The 25,440-nt window shown below is 43.5% G+C and overlaps 1 protein-coding gene across 4 annotated transcripts in view; it reads right to left on the reverse strand.

Annotated features, from left to right (window-relative positions):
* The window catches only part of STK38L (serine/threonine kinase 38 like), a 228,088-nt gene that overhangs the window by 121,476 nt on the left and 81,172 nt on the right, over positions 1 to 25,440 (reverse strand). For all 4 annotated transcript variants that reach the window (XM_030214536.1, XM_030214537.1, XM_030214538.1 and 1 more), the window contains exons 4-5: positions 20,830 to 20,952; positions 20,119 to 20,202 (exon numbers count right to left, since the gene is read on the reverse strand). In XM_030214536.1, the coding sequence (XP_030070396.1) occupies positions 20,119 to 20,202; positions 20,830 to 20,952 (207 nt within the window). The remainder of the gene's footprint in view (positions 1 to 20,118; positions 20,203 to 20,829; positions 20,953 to 25,440) is intronic.

Genomic DNA, 25,440 nt, shown 5'->3' on the forward strand with positions numbered 1-25,440 from the left:
ATACTGGAGTTGGTTATGCAAGTGTTAGAAATGAAGTCCATGAAGTTTGACTGGCTTTCATTCCAGTTACCTGATGGTCTATAAAACAAGACAGTTCAGGTGGGGATTCACTAGTGGTTTTGGTGGTAAAGTAGGATCAGTGCTATGCCTCCACCTCTTTTTTCTTTTCTGGTCCAATGAGTGATTTTGTATCCTGGGGGACAGAGGTCTAGGATTATGGGGTCCTTTTGATCATGGATCCAAGTTTCAGTAATGAAAAGTAGATCAAGGTTGTCTGACGTGATCCAATCTGTTACTGTTGTATTTACTATGGATCTGGCGTTGATGTAGCCCACTTGAATTTTTTGGTATTGGTCTTCTATATTTAGTGTTGTGTGGATCTTTGTTAATTTTTCTTTTCTTTGGTGGTGTGAGTTTGTTATGATCTTTCTAACCCTTGTGTTGATGTTGTCCGCATGTTAGTGTTTTTCCTTTGTTTTGGTTGTTTTCGGTTTGATGTGGGATATATCTGATCGGTCTTTGGTGATTCTGTAGTATAGGTATGAAGTTATTCTGTACGAGTGGGGTGGTTAGAGTTAGGTGGATCAGAGATAAGGAGTAGATTGCTAGGATTAGTTTAGCGGTGTCCATTTTGATATCGGTGGTGGTTAATGGAATTCGCTCGGATGAGGGAAAGGTGAGTAGTGGAGTGCCTCAGGGATCGGTGCTGGGGCCGATTCTGTTCAATATATTTGTGAGTGACACTGCCGAAGGGTTAGAAGGTAAAGTTTGCCTTTTTGCCGATGATACTAAGATTTGTAACAGAGTAGACACCCCGGAGGGAGTGGAAAATATGAAAAAGGATCTGCAGAAGCTAGAAGAATGGTCTAAGGTTGGCAATTAAAATTCAATGCAAAGAAATGCAAAGTGATGCACTTAGAGAGAAGAAATCCATGGGAGACGTGTGTGTTAGGCGGTGAGAGTCTGATATGTACGGACGGGGATAGGGATCTTGGGGTGATAGTATCTGAGGATCTGAAGGCGACGAAACAGTGTGACAAAGCGGTGGCCTTAGCTAGAAGGTTGCTAGGCTGCATAGAGAGAGGTGTGACTAGCAGAAGAAAAGAGGTTTTAATGTCCCTGTATAAGTCATTGGTGAGGCCCCACCTCACCAATGACTTATTGTGTTCCGTTTTGGAGGCCGTATCTTGCTAAGGATGTAAAAAGAATTGAAACGGTGCAAAGAAAAGCTACAAGAATGGTATGGGATTTGCGTTACAAGACGTATGAGGAGAGACTTGCTGACCTGAACATGTATACCCTGGAGGAAAGGAGAAACGGGTGATATGATACAGACGTTCAAATATCCGCAAACGAACCTTTTCCGGAGACGGGAAGGAGGTAGAACTAGAGCACATGAAATGAGGTTGAAGGAGGGCAGCCTCAAGAAAAATGTCAAGAAGTATTTTTTCACGGAGAGAGTGGTGGATACTCGGAATGCCCTTCCGCAGGAGGTGGTGGAGACGAAAACGGTAACGGAATTCAAACATGCGAGGGATAAACATAAAGGAATCCTGTTAAGAAGGAATGGATCCTCAGAAGCTTAGCCGAGATTGGGTGGCAGAGCCGGTGGTGGGAGGAGGGGCTAGAGCTGGGCAGACTTCTACGGTCTGTGCCCTGAAAATGGCAGATACAAATCAAGGTAAGGTATACACAAAAAGTAGCACATATGAGTTTATCTTGTTGGGCAGACTGGATGGACCACGCAGGTCTTTTTCTGCCGTCATCTACTATGTTATTATGTTACTTTAGGCTGCTAATAGGCCATGTTCGATAAGGTGTATGATGGGATATTATGCCTTGGGCTGGAGTCTGGTGTACAGGTCAGGTGTGTTTTCTGTATTTGTGGATTGCCTTTGAGTTAGTTGAGGTCTGTGGTGGCTCTGTATTATATTAGTGTGCTGGGCTAGGAGGGGGGGGGGGGGGGAATAGTTCTGGGATAAGGTTCTACATTGGTTTGTCTCTTAATGGTTAGTTGGTTCCACTGTGAGGGCTTAGTGTTATTGGAATATAACTTGGCTCACCAGGATACACCTGGGTCTCTTTCTTTTCAGAAGTTACTTTTTGGATACATACAGATGGTTTACTCACAGTCAGTGTTCAGAAGTGTTGTCCCATGGAACCGAGTCTCCTTAGTTCTGAGAGCTGTAGTAATGGTCTTTATTGAATACATACAGGTGATTTTCTCATAATCAGTGTTTAGAAGTGTTGCCGCAGGGCACTGAGGTTCCTTGATTCTGAGAGCTGTATCACTAGTCAGAGGTAGGGATCGCCGGCTAATTATTAACAGTATGAGGGCTTAGTATCATTAGTATATACCTTGGCTCACCAGGACACACCTGGGTCACTTTCTTTTCTAAGTTGTGGAGGTTTTTTTCAGTTAAGCACAGGTGGTTTGCGCGTAGTCAATGTTCAGGAGTGTTGCCCTAGAGCGTTGAGACTCGTTATTTCTGAGAGCTGTATCACAGAAGTGGTGCCCAGGGCACTGAGATTCCTTGACTCAGAGCTGAATCACTGGTCGGAGGCAGGGATCTCGACAAGACGGCCACAGTGCAGGTAAGAGGATGGACCATGCAGGCAGATGCAGGGGCACCGGGCTCCTCAAAGGTGCGTGCAGGCCTCTCACTCCGCAGTCGCCGCGAGGTCGGCCACGAGGTCGCTGTCGGGGCTTCACCTCGAGGCGGCTTGCGGCGCACAGTGCTCCTCTTCTCCGCCGCTCCATTCAGTCTTGGAAGGTGGTCGGCTGCTCGGCGCTCCCCTCGTCTCGGTGCGTGTTCGAGGGCGCTGCCTCCAGCGTGTGATGCCGGGGTTAGAGAAGGGTGCCGATGCCCAGAGCCGCGCTGCGATCCCGGGCTGGAAGGAAGCCGTCTCCAGCGTCGGCCCGCCTGGAAGGATCGTTGGGGGAAGTCCACGGCCGCTCATACTACTACTACTATTTAACATTTCTAGAGCGCTACAAAGTGTACGCAGCGCTGTACAAACACAGAAGAAAGACAGTCCCTGCTCAAAGAGCTTACAATCTAATAGACAAAAAGTAAAGCATTTAAATTTAAAATATTTAAGCAGTCAAGCACAAGAGAACAGTCACAGAAGGACAGAAGATGTTGAAGGGTGGTCAGTGTGATTAGGTGTAACTCTGGTTGGAGTAGTGGGAGAAGGTGATAGGAGATATACTATAGGATGTCATTCTGAGGCCAGGCTAAGTCTAAAGCAGGAGAAGGTATTCTCTGCAGCCTATCTGTGAGATGGAAAATGCTCTCTGAAGCTGCTGCTATAAGTTGTTAGTTTTCTCTCCCTGGTGGGCACTCTGTCCGGTGAGCAGGTGGGAATCAGGTCCTGGCAGGGCAGCACCACAGCCACAAGGCAGGTTGGGAGCCGCTGTCAGGCCTGATCGCTGAACCGCTCATACAAGAAGCCCGTGAGATGCCCTGGAGGTGTCCGGCTGTTGCAAACAGTGCATCATCTGCCAGCAGGCACAGACCTGCCTCTGTGCTTGGGCTGACTTCAGCCCAGGGCTCCAGCATCTCTGCCATCCCCCTGCTCTCCTCAGATGTACTTCTCTCAAAAAAAAGAAAAAAAATTCAACTTGCTTAGCTTATTCCTTTGACAACTGCCTGATAGCTATAGGATAGCCGAGTGGAATATACCTAAACAGGGTATACGGGTAATGAAAGAAGGGGGGATGGGGACCCACTATCCTCTGGTGAGCCAACATCTTGCCCAGTGGCTGCTACAAAGTAACTGCAGGCAACGGAGCAATGCTCTAAGATCTACCAGGTTTGGTATAGGGGAGACAGGAACCTACTACCGGTTGTTAGGCTCTACTAAACAATGCGGCCACAGTCTGCAGAGCTGGGAGCTAGGCCAGGAACTACGAGAGACAGGCAGAACAACCTACCAACTGTTGGCGGTACAGAAAATAAAGGAGTTTTCCAATGAACACAAACAGATTATAATTAGTGAGTTCACTGGAAGAGAGATAAAACTGATCTACCGCCATCTGCTGGTAGGAAATGATTGCATCCGTTCATTCAGGAAAGCACAGCCCCCAAACAAGGAAATTACTAATTTTCAACTCTGAGCGAGTTAACCTCTTGTCTCTATCCTCCGGAATCATGATTCTGCATGCCCCCTCCCACATTTTGCTTATAAAGGCTAGCAGTTTTCCTGGTATGTTCCCAAACTTAAACAATTTGTATATATAACAGAACATTGACTTCTTAGCTCACTGACGTAGGAGCATATTTAAAGTTGTTACATATGCCATCACTGGTCCCTTCAAAGCCATTAAAGGATGACATGCCAGGGCTCTCTTGTACTGCATAATCTGCAAACCCTTCTAATCTAATGAGCTTACACTCTATTTGGTGCCGAGAAATGACATTACATATGGAATTGTTTGTCCTCCTTGTCCATGCAAAAATCACATTCTGCTTCTGCCTCTGAAGTATACAAAAGATCCTCCCGACCAGCTATCCTTACAGCAGGCAAAAATATCTAGTTTTGCTCAACACACATCTTATGAGGTTGGAGAAGATCGCTCTTTGTGCAATCATAATCATCACCCTGCTCGAAGATGTTTATACAGAAGACATACCAGAACAGGTTGGTATGAATGCAACTCAGTGGTTCTGCAAAACAAAGTACTCCAAATCCTTAGATTTGAATAGGTTAAATAGTCTTCTTCAAAGCAGGATGATGAAATAGTTATAAAAAACTTACCAAAACTATCCAACCTCTTGATAAGGATGTGATCCAGACGACTAATATGCCCCTGAACATATCTGGGCCCACTCAGATGGAAGTAGTCATGCCAGATACAGAATTCCCATCCCTGCAGATCCCATCTCCATCCCCACCCTGTACCTGCAAGTTCTGTCTCATTCACCAACCTGTCCCCACAGGCCCAGTCTCCATCCCCGCCCCATCCATGTAGGTTCTGTCCCCATCCCATCCCCACGGCCTTTGCCTATCTGCAGAAGCTTTGAACACTTATGATTTTATATTTAAATCTTTTTATTAAAGCATAAAAAGGAACAATATGCTGTGCAACTGTTTATAAATCACAAATAGAAAACAATAATAAGCAGCAATTATAACCACCCGCCCCCCCACCACCTTATACCCTTTCAACCCCAACAATAGTCGACTTCTACTGCACCCTGTTAAAATGTCCAGGGGTACAAAATACAACCCGTTCTGTATGCCCTAGCAGGTGAGACGTATGCCTTATGAAACACTATGTGATTTTTTTTAATCTGTTAATGAATAAGTCATCAACAACCTCAGGATTCAGTCTGTCTTCCACAGTCCTTCCTGCAATAGAGGATGCCTTTTCTCATCACTTCTCAGCCTCTTGGCTAAGATCAAGTGTACAAGATGCCTTCTAAGAAGATGTGCTAGTAGCAGGAATGTATAGGATCCCCCCGGTCCAGTTCATTAACAGGCTTCAAACTAGAGATTGACACAGGGACAAAGTTTGTCCCCCATCCCCGCCCTGTCCCTCAGGCTCTGTCCCCGTACTTGTGGTTATCGAGGGTGTCATTTTCTAATGCCAGAGCCTACAGTTGTCATGGCATAATTAAATATTAACAAAAATCTTCCGGGGCTCCATGTTATCCACTTACATTAAGGTATTTGCCAAAAAAAAAAAAAAAAAAGATTCAAATTGGCACCCATAGGGCAAAATCACAAGGTTTGCCCAATGAAGATACTGTGGCCACCAGCAGAAAGTCATGCTAGGTATACCAATCCAGTGGTGAAGTTTACTTGAGTTTGATTCCTAAACCAAGTCTCTGAGAGGGATGCTGGAGAGGCAGAGTCTGAAGTCTTTAAGGTAGGCTTGTCCAAGTTAGTGAGTTCAGGATATCCCTAACAAATATGCATACACAAATTATCTGAGTATCCCTATTTCAATCTAGTTACAATCTACCTTCTCAATTCTCAAGTTAACTATCACTCTATGAATAAAATTATATTTTTTTTATTGAAAACTTTCAATCTTGCAATAAAAAATATTCTTTTGTTCAAGATATAGTCCAACATCTACCATCACCATTCATACTACTTTCAAACTTGTGGGTACAACCTGCCTTTAACCTACGCCGTTAAAAAATGGAATACCAGTGGGTCAGTTTTTACGTATTTGTAGAATCTGTTCAGATGAAGATTATGTAGAACAAGCACAAGAGATGAAGTTAAGATTTAGGCAGCATGGATACCCTCATAGGGTGATTCATAAAGCACTTAAAAGAGTCTATAATGTGCATCATCCGTGGTTATTTCAAACAGGAAATAAATCTTGGGAATCTAGAATAACACGTGTACTACCGAATGTTCCTTTTACAGATAAGGTTAGATATATCATAAGTAAACACTGGTCAGTTTTAAATATTCATCCAGGATTTCAGACACTACCCCGTTTTGCATATCGACGAGGGCAAAATTTATGGGAGAAATTGTTTAAAAGTAGGTATGCTCAGAAAAATATAGAAAGAGGACACTTTAAATGTAAAGGAAAGGATGTAGATATTGTATGCATGCCACAGAAACTCAATGGATTTCAATCCCTAATTAACATAAGGCACAATAATTTTATTTAAGGTTGAGAACCAATTGAGAGTCATCTTTTATTATTTATGCAATCCTATGTATGCCCTTGTGGTTTAATGTTTATAGGGCAGACAGTTAAAAAGATAAAATACAGACAAGCCCAACATGTAAGTAACATTAAATTGCAAAAAGTAGAAACACCTTTGGTACAACATTGGATTAAAGAGCAACATGTTATGGCAGATTTGAAGTTTGTGGTGTTACTCAAATTCGATGTGCAAATTGGGAGGTAACATACTACAAAAAAATGTTTCAAACAGAACGACTTATTTTTGAGTGGAAGACTGTGGCCGCTTTAGGATTAAATAAGGAAGTGGAATGGGCAGGACTATAGGATGTGACGTATTCCACTAGGATTTAAAAAGCTTAGTGGGAGCTCTACGCATGCGCAGTGGCTTCAGCGACGCCACTGATCCTTTTATACTGGTTGGAAGTTCGCTTGAGTAAAGCGGCCAAAATAATGGTATATAAGGTATAAAAGTTTCAAAGATTACATTTGTAGTAGTTGAAGAATTAATATGTATATATGGGTTTGGGTCTGACAGTCTCACAGATTTGTATTTTTCTAGTCAAAACCCCTGATGACGCATTTAGCAAAACACAAATTTGAGTAGGGTTGTGTCCTATAATTTTAGCTATAAGCTATAAAGTTCTACTTCAGGTATGCTGCACTATTTCCCATCCCCCATCTCTCTTTTCCCATCAGCCACATGCAGGAAGTTCTGGCTGGTCACATGCTCTGATGGTGCCTTATGTTGCTAAGGCAACTGGCAACTCAGCTACCTGGTATATTCTGTTACAAAAATAATTTACTGAGAAGAGGTATGGCAAGGACACCAATTGCAAGCCTCCAGCACATATGAAAGTCCCAAGTCTCCAGCATATATGCAGCACCTATGATTGGTCCAGGTTAGAGGAGAGGTAGATGCTCACCACAGCCTATAAAACCACGCTGCAGACAAAAACTCTGAAAAACTAGGCATGCTTCGAAAGAGTTTCAGATCTGTCGAATGGCCTATTTTTCCCATAGGGGTTGCTCCCCCTGCTTCGAAGAAACTAATTCTCTATATCTAAAAATCTTTCATTCTTGCTTCCTTTCTCTCTGTTCTGTGACCTTTGTATGAAGAACAAACTCTTTCCTTCCTTCTTTTTCTCTTCTTTATATAATTATCTAATCACTTATAATTACCAGAGGTACTGGACGTTAGATTTTGTAAGTTTTGTTAGAACTTTACAACTGATATCTGATGCTGTGATGGTGGGTGAGTAATTAAAGACTTTTAATTCTCCCTAATTGCTGTTGAATTTTTTGCTTGTAATATTTTGTAACATGTTTAGAGAATAGCAAACCAAAAACGCGCAGCCTAGTACAAAAGGTTTTACGGAGTTTTCAAGAACTAGACATTCCTGCGAGTTCTGGTAAAGGATTACATCGGGAGAAAAGAGTATCGGCTTTTGCAAATATAATAACATTGCAATTGATCAGACGGTTCATTAAACTGGATGAGATGTGTGGAGATGACTTTTGGAACCAGAGCTAAATGTGAACTGATGATTGGAATCAAGCATTAGAGATAAATGAATAGTGGTTAAAATCATTGCAATAAGGTGGACATTGATTAAGGAGTGATAAGATGGACATTTCTTTAGAAAGAACACTTGATTTCATTACTGAGAAAAAACAACAGTGAAATTTATAAATGTGTACAATGAAACATTCTAAAGGTGTCAGATGCTGAAGGCCATAGAGATTCTTAAATGAAAGACAGGTTGTACTCAGAAGTCTGAATATAGTGAGAATGAGATGGAATGGTGAGGATAGATGTAGGACTTTATCTTGAATAAAAGAATATTTTTAGTGTAAGATTGAAAGTTTTCAATAAAAAAGTATAAATTTTATTCAGAGTGGTAGTTACTTGAGAATTAACAAATATGCATGAGAGAAATCTGCATACAATGGGTGTAGTGGGCATGCAAATTTCTAATGCATATTCATGAGGGCTATGCTGAAAACCTGACCTGTCTGCATCCCTCATGGGCTGAACTTGAACAAGCCTGCCCTAAGGAGAGGGAAGTTACTACTATCTCTAAGAAGCAGGGCTTTTTTTTTGAGGGGGTACTTGGGGGTACTGAGTACTGGCACCTTTTTCATTGTCAGCTAAAATTGACCCATGGTCCCTAAGTTTTAATGAAAGAGCTGAGGCTCTACACACCAATTCTGCCTTGTCATAGATTCTGTGACTAGTTGCAGGGGGCCTGGCTATTGTGGAATGGGTCCCTCAATGATCACCATGAAGGGTGGCCTGGCATTTGAGTACCAGCACCTTTTTTGCTAGAAAAATGCACTGCTAAGAAGTGACACCTAGTGACCAGACTCAAGAGCTAAAAGGAGAAATTAGATCTTACCTGCTAATATATATACTATACTATGTATTTGTATTATTGAACTGCAGCCTACCTCTACGGTATTGTGTAAGCCACATTGCGCCTGCAATTAAGTGGGAAAATGTGGGATATGCGTTAAATAAATAAATAAATTTTCTTTCCTTGAGTCTCTCCAGACAATTCCCAACGAGTGGGTACTATGCACTCCTACCAGCAGAAGACTGAGAATTATTGAGCAGTGCTCCTGTATAAGGGACTGTGCAACCCTGACCTGCTCAGTATTTTGAATAGCTAAGCAGCTCATACTTAACTGTAAGCAACAAAGAACGAAACCAAACACAACTACAAACTCAATTCCCAGAGGAAACGAGCACCAACAGAGCAAAGTGGAAATAAATCAAACCAATGCCTGGAAGCAGATGCAATCATAGAACGAGGAGACTCCCACCAAGCTCCTCACCCCCAATCCCGTGCAGGGTTAGGGAATGGTCTGGAGAGAATCAAGGAAAGCAAATTAGCAGGTAAGATCTTATTTCTCCTTTCTTATCTTTTCCAGACCATTCCCGACAAGTGGGAAGTACCAAAGCAGTACTCATCGAGGATGGGAAAATCCCCGGAGCAAGAATGGAGCCCCAAAAGAAGCATCTTGGCGGGCATGAACATCCAACCTGTACTGCTGGACAAAAGAATGCATCGAGGACCAGGCCATCGCCCTACAAATATCCTGAGGAAGAATGTGGGTGTGTGTAGAGTGCACCTGCAGCACAGCAGGTACTTCCTTCCCCGACAACAGGTACGCAGACGAGATCACTTCCTTAATCCATTGAGCAATGGAGGCCTTGGACACCACCTCCCCTTTCCATGACCCTCTGACCACCACCCAGAGATGGCTGGATATCCTTAAGTCTGCCGTCCGGCGGACATAACAGCACAGCGCCCGACGAATATTCAGCTTGCACAAGCTAGGTGACTCCACTCTCAGAAAGGAAGGCAAGGAGATAGACTGGTTGACATGAAAAGGGGAAATCACCTTAGGAAGAAAGGAAGGCACTGTCCGCAACAAAACCTTCTCCTTGGAGAAGACCAGAAAGGGCTCACAACAGGACAAGGCCTGCAAAATACGATGTGATAGCCACCAAAAAGACAACCTTTAGCATAAGATCTTTAAGGGTGGCCCGGCCCAGAGGCTCAAACGGAGGTTGAACTAAGGCCAACAGTACCAAGTTCAAGTCCCAAGGAGGAACAACAGGATGCAGGGGAGGCTGCAACTGCTTAACTCCCTGGAAGAAACTAACAATATCCGGATAAAGACACAGCGATTTACCGTGAAACGGGCACCGAAAACAAGTGAGCGCCACTAACTGCACCTGAAGGGAGGGCAGGGACAAACCCTTTTCCAGACGCTCTTGCAAAAAATCCAGCAGAAGAGCAACAGAGGCCCGTAAAAGCTGCACCTACTTATCATACCAAGCCTCAAAAATACGCAAAACCCTCACGTAGGCCAAAGAAGTGGACCATTTCCTGGAACTCAAAAGGGTATGAATCACTGCAGCCGAGTAACCCTTTTCAGCAGTTGCTCCCACTCAACAGCCAAAACCGTAAGTGAGAATCGAGTTGCGTCGGGCATCCGAATGGGTCCCTGACTCAACAAACCATCCTCGGAAGAGGCATTGAGGCGTCCACTTGTAACCGCATTAGATCCATGTACCACAGCCAACGTGGCCAAATGGAAGCCACCAGGGTCACACGACCAACGTGGCCTTGAATGCACTGAAGGACCTGACCGATGAGCAGCAATGGGGGAAACACAACAGAACCCGAGGAGGCTAGGGCTGCACTAATGCATCGAGCTCCTCCGATAACGGCTCTCTCCTGCGGCTGAAGAACCGCGGAGCCTTTACATTTTCTGCTGTGGCCATGAGATCCATTATCGGCAAGCCCCAGCGATTGACAATGAGCTGGAAGGCGAACGGAGCAAAAGTCCATTCCCCTGGGTCTAGACGACGACGAGATAATCCACCTGATTGCTTGCTCCTGCCACATGCACCGCCAAGAGGAGTCAGACGTTCTGCTCCGCTCAAGCCATGAGCAACGCTGTCTCCTGCACCAAGAGAGGACTCTTGGTATTCCCCTGACAACTGACATAGGCGACCACTGTCACACTGTCAAAGAGGAGGACTCGGATAACACAGAGGATCAGCATCAGCTGAAACGCCAATAGAGCAAGTCGAACTGCCCGGGTCTCCAGCCGATTGATGGACCAACGGGACTGCTCCACTGACCAAGAACACCGAGTCACCTGCCCCTGACAATGGGCCCACCACCCAGTCAGGCTGGCATCTGTCATCAGCACCCAGGGGTATGCCTCGGCTCAGATGATGAGCGTCCAGCCACCACTGAAGGATGGGGTGAATTGGGCGCTGGACAGAAAAACTGCAAGACAGAGAATCCACCTGTGGAAACCAGCGAGCCAGGAGTGACATCTGAAGAGGCCTCATATGTGCTCTTGCCCACGGGGCCACCTCGATGGTCACAGCCATGGACCCCAGAACCTGCAAAATGTCCCATGCAGACGGAGATGCGGTCGCCAACAACAGACGAACCTGGGACTGAATCTTTAGGATGCGTTGAGCTGGAAGGTGCACCAAACACTTCTGTGTATTGAAACACACCCCCAGAACTTCTGAGGACTGAGTGAGAACCAGAGAGCTCTTGAACGCATTGACCACCCAAGCCCAACTGCTGGAGCAGGAGAACAACTCGATCCATGACTGTCTTGCTTTCTTCCACAGACTTGGCCAGGATTAACCAATCGTCAAGGTAAGGTTGCACCAGTATCCCCTCCCGACACAACTGGGCCGCCACTGTAACCTGGAGAAGGTACGTGGTGCCGTAGCGAAACTGAAGGGCATAGCCCAAAACTGGAAGTGATCACCCAAGACTGCAAACTGGAGAAACTTCTGATGATTCGGAAGAATAGGGATATGCAGGTACACTTCTGTAAGATCCAAGGACGTGCGGAACTCTACCGACTGAACTGCCATAATGACTGACCAGAGCGTCTCCATCCTGAAGGGCAAGACCCACAAGGCTCGATTCACCCTTTTCAGGTCTAGAATTGGACGCCAAACGCCCTCTTTCTTGGGCACGACAAAGTAAATGGAATATCTTCTAGAACTGGAACCACAGCTCGCAAAGCCAAAAGACAGTCCAGTTTGCTGCACGGCCCTGGCTTTGAGTGGAGGCATACAAGGAGAAATGAGAAAGGCTTCCGGAAGAGGACATCGAAATTCCGGGCACAATCATTCTTGCCTATATCCAGGACCCACTGGTCTGAAGTTACCCGGACCAAACTCCAATAAAAAACTGCAGCCTGCCGCCTATAGGCAGACCAGGAGACTGGGTCCCCGCATCTTCATTGGGAAGCTCTGGCAGTGCCGTGGTTCTTCAATTCTGGTCACCCCATCTCAAAAAAGATATAGTGGAATTAGAAAAGGTACAGAGAAGGGCGATGAAAACGATAAAGGGGATGGAACGACTTCCCTATGAGGAAAGGCTAAAGCGGCTAGGGGTCTTCAGCTTGGAAAAAAGGCGGCTGAGGGGAGATATGATAGAGGTCTATAAAATAATGAGTGGAGTTGAACGGGTAGATGTGAAGCGTCTGTTTATGCTTTCCAAAAATACTAGGACTTGGAGGCATGCGATGAAGCTACAATGTAGTAAATTTAAAACGAATCGGAGAAAATTTTTCTTCACTCAATGTGTAATTAAACTCTGGAATTCGTTGCCAGAGAATGTGGTAAAGGCGGTTAGCTTAGTGGAGTTTAAAAAAGGTTTGGCCAGCTTCCTAAAGGAAAAATCCATAGACCATTATTAAATGGACTTGGGAAAAATCCACTATTTCTGGGATAAGCAGTATAAAATGTTTTGTACTTTTTTGGGATCTTGCCAGGTATTTGTGACCTGGATTGGTCACTGGTAGAAAAAGGATGCTGGGCTTGATGGACCTTTGGTCTTTCCCAGTATGGCAATACTTATGTACTTATCACCTTCTCAGAAGGGAGGTATACCATGGGGGCTGCTCAAGAGAAATCAAAAAGATCATGTGCAAATTTCAGTTAACTGATGAATGGAGGGCAAGCAGCCCAAGCAGGGGTGTATTCCTTTTATTCTTACACTCCCATGATAGCTACTCCTGAAAGTAACCTCTTGCTGGTGGATAGGAGGTGGAAATCAGGTCATTACAATGCACAGATTGAGATTATAACTTGGTCCCATCATATGCCAGTTTGGGGGACGTTTTGGAGTAGCATTGGGGGGGGGGGGGCAACAAATTCTGGAGACTTAAAAGCTCATTGAAGGATGGGACACTGAAGGATGTCAAGGGATACAAAGGAGTATATACAGCTGAATGATACAGGAACGGTAAAAGTGGGCCTATCCTGGGATAGGCTGAAGATGGTCATATGGGGGGGGGATTAAATGGGGTTCTAAGAAAAAGTGGGAGGTTGGACAAAGAGAGGTAATTGCTGGAGAAGATAAGGGAGCTAGAATCAGAACACAAAACGGGGATGGATCTGTAGTTTGTTATAGAGTGTGATCCTCAAGTTGATGTATCTTCAGTTAAAGGATCTGAATTTTCATATTAAAAGAATACTACAAAAATTTTTTGACTTTGGAAACAAACCAAGCAGGCTATTTGCAAATAATAAACTATGCCAAAAAGATTAAAGAGCAATTTTGAAACTTATCAATAACTATAAGTGACCCAAATCACAACAGACATGAAAACAAAGAAGGTAGAACTCCTGTAAAACCTTGAGGAAATTAGATGGAGGGAGGAGAAAATAACTGTAATGAAGATTGTGGGTATCATTAAGGAACTTCACAAACAGGGAAAGCACCCTGAGTTAGATGGGTGCTCAGTTAAGATTACAAAGCTTTTATCAATAGCATAGCACCTCTCTTGGCTAGGCTGTTCAATGCTTATTGAAGAGCTCCAATCTTCCCCGTTCTATGTGAGTTGGAGGGGAGAACTGTGGCTCGTAGTGATCTTTCTCTGTTAAACAGATATAAACATGTTGGTGAAGATCCTGGTCAACAGATTAGCTGCAGTGTTCCTGAAGATAAACCCAGTTTCATCAAGATGAATTGTTTCTAGGAGACAAACCTCAAACAATATCAACAAGAGATTTAAACTGATTTGGGCATCCAGGAAGGAAGGGATACCAGCCCCGTTGGTCTCTACTTTTGTTGAAAAAGCATTCGATTCGACAAGGATCAGGCGACCCTCAGGGGGAGGAATGCTGGCTTCGGCCTAACCCCTGGTAAGCCTTTCCTCAGCTAAGAGGTGCCCAGCTCTACCACCGGCTGCCTTTCAGGTGCTGTGGAGGACTTGCAGCTCATCTGCATATCCTTACAGCCTTCTCCGGGGTGACACCCAGGTCCACTCAGGGCCTCCACTCTAGGTGCCGCGCGCCGGGCATTTTTCTCTTTACATCTATTCTTCTTCCCGGATGCTAAAGTACCTCAGTCATTTATGGCCCCTATTCACGTTCTCTTCCTAGCCCTGTCCCTTCCTAATCTTTTCCCTCACCCCCAACCTCTCTCCGCTACAGGAGCTCACTGCCCATCCATCGACTTCATCACCTCACCTTCTCTCCTACCCTCTTCCTCCCTCTTGGCTTTTAATCTCCGTCTCTTTCTTCCCTCCATGTTGCCTTCCCCATTTCACCTAAATACCTCTCGCCTTCGACGCCTTCGTGGCCACACCTCTCCTCCGCTCTCTTTTACTCCTTCTCTTACTCTCAGCCGGTGACATCAATCACAATCCTGGCCCTCCTCACCAACTATTATCCCAATTCTACAGATCTCACCGCGACCTCTCAAACCTCATCTCTATTCCTCTACTCCCCTCCTCTTCTCTGCCCTTCTCTTGCGCCCTATGGAATGCCCGCTCTATCTGTAACAAACTCGCCTATATCCAGGACCCCTTTATCTCACGTCACCTCCTTCTGTTCGCCATAACAGAAACCTGGCTCTGCCCTGATGACTCTGCTTCAGTCGCAGCTCTCTGCCATGGCGGTTATCTTTTTTCACATACTCCTCACCCTGCTGTTCGCGGGGGTGGTGTTGGACTATTTCTCTCTCCCTCCTCCAGATTTCAACCCCTTCTTCCACCTCAATCTCACTCTTTTTCCTCCTTTGAAGTCCACTCTATCCGCCTTTTCTCTCCTCTGCCTCTTCGAATCGCGGTCATTTATCGTCCCCCTGATAAGTCCCTTTCATCCTCTCTCAGTGACTTTGATGCCTGGCTTGCCTTCTTCCATGATCCTTCCTCCCCCTCTCTCATCCTTGGTGACTTTAATATTCCTGCTAATGATCCTTCCAACTCTTATATTTCCAAGTTACTCGCTTTAACATCCTCCTTTAATCTCCAACTATGCTCCACCTCCCCCACTCATCAAAATGGTCACTGTCTTGATCTCATCTTCTCCTCCAACTGTTCACCCTCTAGTTTCCTTTCCTCTGATCTTCCCCTTCCGATCACCATCTTATAACTTTCACACTTAAATCTCCTCCCTCTCAGTCCTGTCCTATCTTATCTAATTTATCTAGGAATCTTCACAATATTGACCCTTCATCTCTATCCTCCCATGTTTCAAACCTCCTCTCTACTGTGGCACCATCCACGTCTGTCAACGAGGCTATTTCTTCTTCCAACAATACTCTATCCTCTGCCTTAGATACTCTTGCACCTTTGATGACCCGCCCTATAAGGCGTACAAAACCCCAACCTTGGCTGACTTCTAATATCCGCTACCTACGTTCCTGTACCCGCTCTGCCGAACGCCTCTGGCGGAAATCTCGGGCCCTTGCTGATTTCTTACACTAAGTTCATGCTAACCTCCTTCCAATCTGCTCTTTTACGCGCCAAACAGGATTATTATATCCAACTGACCAACTCTCTTGGCTCTACCCCTCGACTTCTCTTCACCACATTGAACTCAAGGTGCCCCCTCCCCCAACTCCCACTTCATTATCTCCTCAGACCCTTGCTGAATTCTTTCACAACAAGGTTCAAAAGATAAACCTTGAATTCTCTACCTCGCCACCTCTCCCTCCACTAGTCCGTTCCCCTCTCTCTGCTTCCCCTCATTCCTTTTCCTCCTTTCCTGAAGTTACTATAGAGGAAACTACACTTCTCCTTTCTTCCTCAAAATGCACCACCTGTTCCTCTGATCCCATTCCCACCCACCTTCTTAATGTCATCTCACCTGCTCTTATTCATTTTATCTGTCACATTCTCAACCTCTCACTTTCCACTGCAACTGTCCCTGCTGCCTTTAAACATGCTGTGGTCACACCTCTCCTTAAGAAGCCTTCACTCGACCCTACTTGTCCCTCTAATTACCGACCCATCTCCCTCCTCCCTTTTCTCTCCAAATTACTTGAGCGTGCTGTTCACCGCCGCTGCCTTGATTTTCTCTCCTCACATGCTATTCTTGACCCACTACAATCTGGTTTTCGCCCTCTCCACTCAACCGAAACTGCGCTTACTAAAGTCTCCAATGACCTATTACTGGCTAAATCCAGAGGTCAATATTCCATCCTCATTCTTCTTGATCTTTCCGCTGCTTTTGACACTGTCGATCACAGCATACTCCTCGATACCCTATCCTCACTTGGATTCCAGGGCTCTGTCCTTTCCTGGTTCTCTTCCTACCTCTCCCTCCGCACCTTCAGTGTTCACTCTGGTGGATCCTCTTCTACTTCTATCCCTCTGCCTGTCGGCGTACCTCAGGGTTCTGTTTTTGGTCCCCTCCTCTTTTCTATCTACACTTCTTCCCTTGGTTCATTAATCTCATCCCATGGCTTTTCCTACCATCTCTATGCTGATGACTCCCAAATCTACCTTTCTACCCCTGATATCTCACCTTGCATCCAAACCAAAGTTTCAGCGTGCTTGTCTGACATTGCTGTCTGGATGTCTCAACGCCACCTGAAATTAAACATGACCAAAACCGAGCTTCTCATTTTTCCCCCCAAACCCACCTCCCCACTCCCCCCGTTTTCTATTTCTGTTGATGGCTCTCTCATTCTCCCTGTCTCCTCAGCTCGAAACCTTGGGGTCATCTTTTGACTCTTCTCTCTCCTTCTCTGCTCATATCCAGCAGATCGCCAAGACCTGTCATTTCTTTCTGTACAACATCCGTAAAATCCGCCCCTTTCTTTCTGAGCACTCTACCAAAACCCTCATCCACACCCTTGTCACCTCTTGTTTAGACTACTGCAATCTGCTTCTTGCTGGCCTCCCACTTAAGTCACCTCTCCCCTCTCCAATCGGTTCAAAACTCTGCTGCCCGTCTTGTCTTCTGCCATACTACCCCTCTCCTCAAGTCGCTTCACTGGCTCCCTATCCGTTTTCGCATCCTGTTCAAACTTCTTCTACTAACCTATAAATGTATTCACTCTGCTGCTCCCCAGTATCTCTCCACACTCGTCCTTCCCTACACCCTTTCCCGTGCACTCCGCTCCATGGATAAATCCTTCTTATCTGTTCCCTTCTCCACTACTGCCAACTCCAGACTTCGCGCCTTCTGTCTCGCTGCACCCTATGCCTGGAATAAACTTCCTGAGCCCCTACGTCTTGCCCCATCCTTGGCCACCTTTAAATCTAGACTGAAAGCCCACCTCTTTAACATTGCTTTTGACTCGTAACCACTTGTAACCACTCGCCTCCACCTACCCTCCTCTCCTCCTTCCTGTACACATTGATTTGTTTGATTTTTTGTCTACTAGATTGTAAGCTCTTTGAGCAGGGCCTGTCTTTCTTCTATGTTTGTGCAGCGCTGCGTACGCCTTGTAGCGCTATAGAAATGCTAAATAGTAGTAGTAAGGTGCATTGGGAATTCACTTATGAAATCTTGAAAAGCACAGAAGGTTAGCCCAAATTTCATTTAGTGGGTATTAGGCTACACATGAAGCCGGAGGTCTGCATTAAAATGAATGAGGATTATTCAGATCAGTTTTATTTCAAGTAGGGGTATACACCAATGACGCCCTTTATCCAAGCCCTTTAATGTTTGTCAGGGTGATGGAACCATTGGAACAGAAGATATGGGAGAATAACAATATAGCATTGGGGAAAAGACCCATAACATTTTGTTGTATGCTAACAATGATCTATTGTCTATAACCAAGACAAACACATCCCACCTGGTATCGGATGTGGCAAATGAATGATTATGGGACAGTCTTGGGTTTTAAGATCAATATCAGAAAAATGGAAGTGCTCAAACTTACCCATAGCAAAGTTACAGAAAATTAGGATGAATTTTCCATTTAAATGAGCACAGCCATTTGAAATATTTAGTTAATATTACTTCCATCCCTTCCAAGTTACTTTGTGGCTAATTATTTTCCTTTCTTCAAACAACTGTGAAAAATTTGGTCAGGATTGAAGGGGGGGGGGGAATCTCAATGATAAAAAATAAATGTCCTTCTGAGATTCGTTTACTTATTTCAAACTCTTCCTATATTGATTCCCAATGCTGCCATTAAAGATGTTCAGAGAAAGGTGATAGTGAGATCTATTGGGGGGGGGGGGGGGGGGGGGGACTACTTTGTAGGTGGCAAAAGTGGTGATGCAAAAGAGTATGGATGAGTACAGATTCCCGATATACATGCTTATTATCTGGCAGTGCAGCTGCAGCATTTGAGCGACTGGAGAGAAATGGGCCAGGTGAAACAGTATGTTCAAATTAAATATAATGGCGATGTTGGGGGTGGGGGGGGGGACTTCTTCCCGTGGGTGATGAGTGAAGCTAGGCAAATGGGCCAGATGGGTAATCCATTTAAAAAAAATGTAATGCAGTTGTGGAAGAAAGTGAAGGATAAAGTAATGGGGAGGGATTGTTTTTCATTTTGTAGTTTCCCTAAGGTTTAATAAAGAGTTCACCACAGCAGTTGATAGCAAGGTCTATTGGCCCTGGGCATGGATGGGATTCCTCTTATTCTATCAATTTGTGGAGGAGGGGGAGAAATACATTTGAAGAATTAAAGAAGGGTTTTGTTTTTTTTTTGCTAAGGGAAGAAGTTGTCTTTCAATATAAGCAGGTGCAGCATTTTCAGAAATTATCAGCGTTACCCTTCAACCTTGTCCTTCATTTGTGTGTTTGCTTTACTCTCTTTTTGTAATGCTTGTGTCTCTTAACAGAATACCCTGCTTTCCTATACATTAATGGAGTTCTTTTCTTATTTCCTACTTTTTAGCCTGTACACCGCTCTGTTCTGCCCATCAGCTAGAGCGGTACAGAAAGTTATTTCAAATAAATAAAAATAAAAAAGGGTCAGTTAGCAACTGGGAGGGAAAGGGTTAGTGCCCCTAGAGAAAATAGATACGGCATGGTGGAACGAAGGGATTGATTTCAGCTTTGTATACGGTAGCAATGAAATGGGTTTCAAAAATTGATATGTCTGAATAAGAGGAGAATACAGGGGAGGTGCTAACAGAAGAGAGTTGGGGAAAGGTGATAAGTAATATACATAAATCATCTGATTAAAGAAAGGAGTAAAATTCTGTTATGATGGCATTTAACTCCTAAAAAATTGAAAAAGATGTACCTGTCAATAATTGTGATGTGTTGGAGGCTGTGTGGGGAGCAAGGGATGTTTTTTCATATTGGGTATGCCCTAGAACTAAATAGTTTGAGCACAGATACAAAAACAAATTAGCATTGTGTGGGCAACAGAATACGCTAGGAAACCAAAACTTGCTTTATTAGGGTTATGGAAAGAGGGGGGCCTGCATTAACAGACACAATGGAAAAAGAGACTAGGGGGGGCTGCATAGATGAAGAAACTCGCAGTAATCACTCCAAGAGGGATGTATTTGAAGAATGGAAGGAATAATCCAGTATCTGCAGATGCTATGAAGGGGATGGGATGGGGAGAGACAGTATGAGGGATATTAAGGGAAGCCATTCAAAGTTGTTACATATGAAAATGAATACAAAATAAAAAAAATTATTTAAAAAGGAGAAGGAAAGTACTGAATTCATCAAACAAACTTTTAGGCACCTGCTCCTTCTCAAGCATATCAGATTTTCTTAATATCTTCATTGCATAGATGTGGCCAGTATCTTTCTTCTGAACAAGACGTACCTGAAATGCAAATCAATTGAAAAAAAATTTAATTTTTTGAAACATGGGTGAGTATTCCATACATCTCAAAACAAAAAGGGCCTAATTTCATAATAGGATGTCTATCTGAATTAAAAAAAAAAAAAAAAGCAAGCACACACACAAACTATTTTATAAAGGCAACATAAGTACCTTCAGAAAACAGGCTACTACTACTACTTATCAATTCTATAGCGCTACTAGACGTACGCAGCGCTGTACACTTGAACATGAAGAGACAGTGCCTGCTCGACAGAGCTTACAATCTAATTAGGACAGACAAACAGGACAAACAAGAGATAAGGGAATATTAAAGTGAGGATGATAAAATAAGGGTCTCAGAACTAGTCCTAATAGTGCACAAATTTATACCTACTCCAAGTGCATACATGCAGTTTATAAATTACAGATATACACCCCAATTTATCCCCAGCTCTGGCTCCAGAATTCCTACAAATGTACACCTCCATGCAATTTCATGATAGCATAATTACACATTAAAAAAACACAAAAAAAAAAACCACCCCACACAACTTTGCAAAATTACACCCCAAATATTCTAAGATGGACATTCCAAACAGAATATAGTTTCATTTCAGATATACAAACCTCACCAAAGGCACCTCTTCCAATTACTTTTAAAGATTCAAAATCATCTAGTCCAAGCCGTGTCCTCTTTAGCCGAAGAAATTCTGTTTCTTTACGTGCATGTTGTGACCTCCGTAGCTTTTTCTACGAAAACATACTTTTTAAAGTAAATCCCATGTGAGGCTATTTTAACTTCATATATCACAGTTTACCCAAATTTCCACCCTCCACCCCCCCCCCCCCCCCCAACAAACAAAAACAAAAAAAACAATTTTACTGACAAACCCAGCAAAATTATAAACCATTACTGCCAACAGGTACAAAATTGTAAAAAGGAATACAAGAAACCCCAGCAATAGCTAGCAAGAATGTCATTTTACATTAATTCAACAAGTAAATGCAACTCCCCAACAAACCCCCCCATCCAACTGAACCCTCTCCGGCAAAAGTACAAACAGTATAACGCCCACCTGATAAGCTTTCAAAACATAACTTCAAACACCCACCAAATCACCCCTGCCCACTCCCCATTTCCTATAACTTAGAAGCACATGAGGATTGGACTCTTATAGCCCCATGTCTAAAGAAGGAGGTACCAAGATAGTGGCCTAAAATACCTTCCCCCACCCCTCCCCCTCAGACCTCTAAAGAGTACTTTTATAGTTTACATGAGCCAATGAAAATTCAAGGGTCCCCCTAAAGTGTTCATCACTAGGTTCCGCACTCGCAGAGAGATTAAATATAGCAATGCCAGGTCAATAAAAAAATTCTCCTCTTTAAAAGTGCGCCTGGCATCTACGACTCCATGAGCATTACAGCATGAAAACTGTTTCACCAACTCCAGTGAGAAGGCAGGATACCTTGCATCCAATGGCACAATACACACTTCTTAGCCACTACAGCAGCCTTCCCTATGAGTTCCCTGAAACCTTTGCCTGTTACAGAAAAAGTTTACATTTCTCAAATAAAAAGCGCTCAGGGCACAAGCTAATCACTTGGCCAGTAATATATTCTAGATAACCAATAAATGAAATCTCAAAACTATAAAACAAAAGTGCTTCTCTACAATGCGTGTCCAAGAGTATTTCTTGCCAAATGACATTTAATGAATACAGGAGAATCCACTAGTCCCACTGTAAATGCTTGTGTCTGAGCAAAATAAGCTCTGTAGATCTTCCTAAATTGGCACTCCCTCATGTCAGAACAAATCAGCTAAATGGGGAATACTACATAATAATTCAACCACACTCTGGGGGTTCTAGTAGACAGTGCTAAACATTTTTTTTGTTTTCTTCAAATGAGGAAGTTATGATCTGGTCCAGGTACTCCTGATCTCTCAATTAGACTATTGTAACCTTCTATATTTAGGATGCAATAAGGGTCTTATCAGGAGATTGCAGATTATTCAAAAACTGCAGTTCGCTTGATTTTTGGTCTGTCTAAATATGATATTTCTCCTAGCTTTCTACAATTACACTGGTTGCCTAATGAGGCCAGAATATTTTTTAAGTTTGCTTGCTTTCTTTTAAGACCATGCACGGTTTACAAGTAGTAAAGAAGAGTGCCTCTGGTGAACTGTTTCACAAAGAAGTAGTTGTCAGTTCCACCTGCACTGAATCCAACTCAAGTTGCTGTAGGAAGATTTTGTCTTTGGCTACTGAGAATAGATATTTCACTCTTCCTGCATAGTAGACTCATTGTCGAGCTAGATATAGTAGCAAAAATGGTTTGGACAAGTTCCTGGAGGAAAGGTCCATAGTCTGCTATTGAGATAGACATGGGGAAAGCCACTACTTATCCTGGGATTGGTAGAATGGAATGTTGCTACTGCTATTTGGGTTTTTCCCAGGTACTTGTGACCTGGCTTGGCCACTATTGAAAACAGGATACTGGCTAGATGGGACCATTGGTCTGACCCAGTATGGCTATGCTTATGTTCTTAGTACCATGTAGGCTAGTACAAATAGGGGCAAATGCTCTGTGCTGCTCCATTACCCTGGTACAATAATCTTGAAATCAGGGCACCTTTTTATCATCATATGTAAGAGTAGCACCCGCCCAAAGGGCTTAAGACAGACTGCTTGTGAGCACAGTTCAGGAGTTTAAGGATGACCACCCTTGGCCTGCTCTCACCTGGACCACGTGATGCACTTTTTCTATTCTCAATGATCCACCAGTTGGATCAATGGCTTCAACCAGGATTCTAAAAATCCCCCAAGCTCCTTATACTGGATTGCTTCAGGCACTTTGACCTCAAGTTGTTTCTTCCTGACCTACTTTCTAGGTTGTCTACTTTGTCCTCCAGCACTGTCAGTTAGTCCCATAACAATGTGTGTGTGTTTCCTCTGCCACCTGCGAAGGCAAAAAAGGAGGTAAAAAATCCTCACGACACCGTGAAGATGAAACAAAAAAGTGAGGAGAATGGATGAGGATACCAACTGTTTTATATTTATTCACTTAAAAAATTCACTTAAAAAATTACATGTGCATAACAGCGACCCGACACGGCCGTGTTTCGGCACAATGGCCTGCTTCAGGGGTCTTTATAACCTTGAATGATGTAGTTTAGAATGTTTGTTCCAAGGGAAATAACAGGAAACAAATCTCTCTGGTCTCCTCTCTTCAAAAATAATATATATGAGATATATATATTTTTTTAAAAAACGAGCATCTAAATACTCCTCTCCTAAGAGTTATCGGCAAATTGCAAAAATGCTGAAAGATGGCAGTGGTTACAGCGTTTCTTTAAATAGGTAAACGCTGTAACCACTGCCATCTTTCAGCATTTTTGCAATTTGCCGATAACTCTTAGGAGAGGAGTATTTAGATGCTCGTTTTTTTAAAAAATATATATATCTCATATATATTATTTTTGAAGAGAGGAGACCAGAGAGATTTGTTTCCTGTTATTTCCCTTGGAACAAACATTCTAAACTACATCATTCAAGGTTATAAAGACCCCTGAAGCAGGCCATTGTGCCGAAACACGGCCGTGTCGGGTCGCTGTTATGCACATGTAATTTTTTAAGTGAATTTTTTAAGTGAATAAATATAAAACAGTTGGTATCCTCATCCATTCTCCTCACTTTTTTGTTTCATCCTCTGCCACCTGTACATAAGTACATAAGTAATGCCACACTGGGAAAAGACCAAGGGTCCATCGAGCCCAGCATCCCGTCCACGACAGCGTGGCCACAAACGTACAAACATTCTATACATGTTATTCCTGTTTGTTGCTAGTGGGCTGTGAAACCCCTGGACAAAATATTCAACTTGCCCTCCACATGGGCATCCAGCTTGTCTTCAATACTGTGAAGCCTTCGATTACTACAGTCACCTTCACTGTCAATTCTGCAACCCAGACAGAGCTGAGAATAGGACAATATGGGGCCGCCATCTTGGAGTCTGTGGATTTGATACGGCTCCTTATTTTTCACCGACATAACCTGGGTTAAACATGCCAGAAATAAACTCAGCGCGATTCACAATTTCTCCCATTAATCCCAAGGCGTTCGGTGAAAGAGATAAGCAGAAGAGGCGAGTTTTGAGGGTCCAGAGTGAAAGGCCTGTTTTCTAGCAGCCGGAAGTAGTAAATCATATAAAATTGTAAAAATAACCAAAATTTTGAAGACAAGAAGCACAGTCTTCAAAATTTTGGTTATAATTTTTACAATTGTATATGATACTACTACTCCTGGTGATGCCATGCTTGAGCGTGGCTACCAGTAAAGAGGAGATTGTGCTTCTCTTTACTGGTAACAAATGAAGCTCTTCCAAAACTAGGCTGAATACATTCCTTAATACTTAATACCACTCTCGCCACAGTACTCCATAGTATATCTGTGCAGCTAGTATTTTCTTAACCTGGCATATAGCAAGTTACAATAATACAATCACATAATTATCCAAGCATGCACTACAGTTAAATCTGTCTGCCCAAAACATGGATACGTGATGAATGTTCATGACCCCAATTTTCTTTCAATAAGCAATCCTGAGTAACTCCCAACTATTTTAACCCTGCTACTGTAATATCCAGTCTAATTTGTGTGCCACATGTTGCATCCTATGATCCAGGTAACCACAATAATTGAGAAGATTAGAAGTCACAAAAAGTGCAATAGCTGGATATCTAAGAGCATGAGGAGAGGCAATGCCTCAACCCTTCTGCATCAGCTACACTGACTTCCTATAAAAGAAATGGGCATTTTCAAATTAATAGCAATAATCTAAGATCTTAAACTATAACTTACCAAGGATATTATGTCTACAGGTGGCATGTTATGTGCTTAGAAGCTGCCTATGATCCTCTAAAAAAAAACCAAACCCACTGCTGGTGCTTCTGGGTAAAGAAAATCAGATACAAAATGTGAATTAAAAAAGCAATATTTATTATTTGGATTTTGCTCACACCTTTTTCAGTAGTAGCTCAAGGTGAGTTACATTCAGGTACACTGGATATTTTTCTGTCCCAGGAGGGCTCACAATCTAAGCTTGTACCTGAGGCAAGTGACTTGCCCAAGATCACAAGGAGCAGCAGTGGGATTTGAACTGGCCACCTCTGGATTGCAAGACTGGTGCTCTAACCACTAGGCCACTCCTCCACTCTACTTTACTCTGTATTCTATGTAC

The sequence above is a fragment of the Microcaecilia unicolor genome, chromosome 9, assembly GCF_901765095.1.
Source record: "Microcaecilia unicolor chromosome 9, aMicUni1.1, whole genome shotgun sequence".
In the NCBI taxonomy this organism is placed as follows: domain Eukaryota; kingdom Metazoa; phylum Chordata; class Amphibia; order Gymnophiona; family Siphonopidae; genus Microcaecilia; species Microcaecilia unicolor.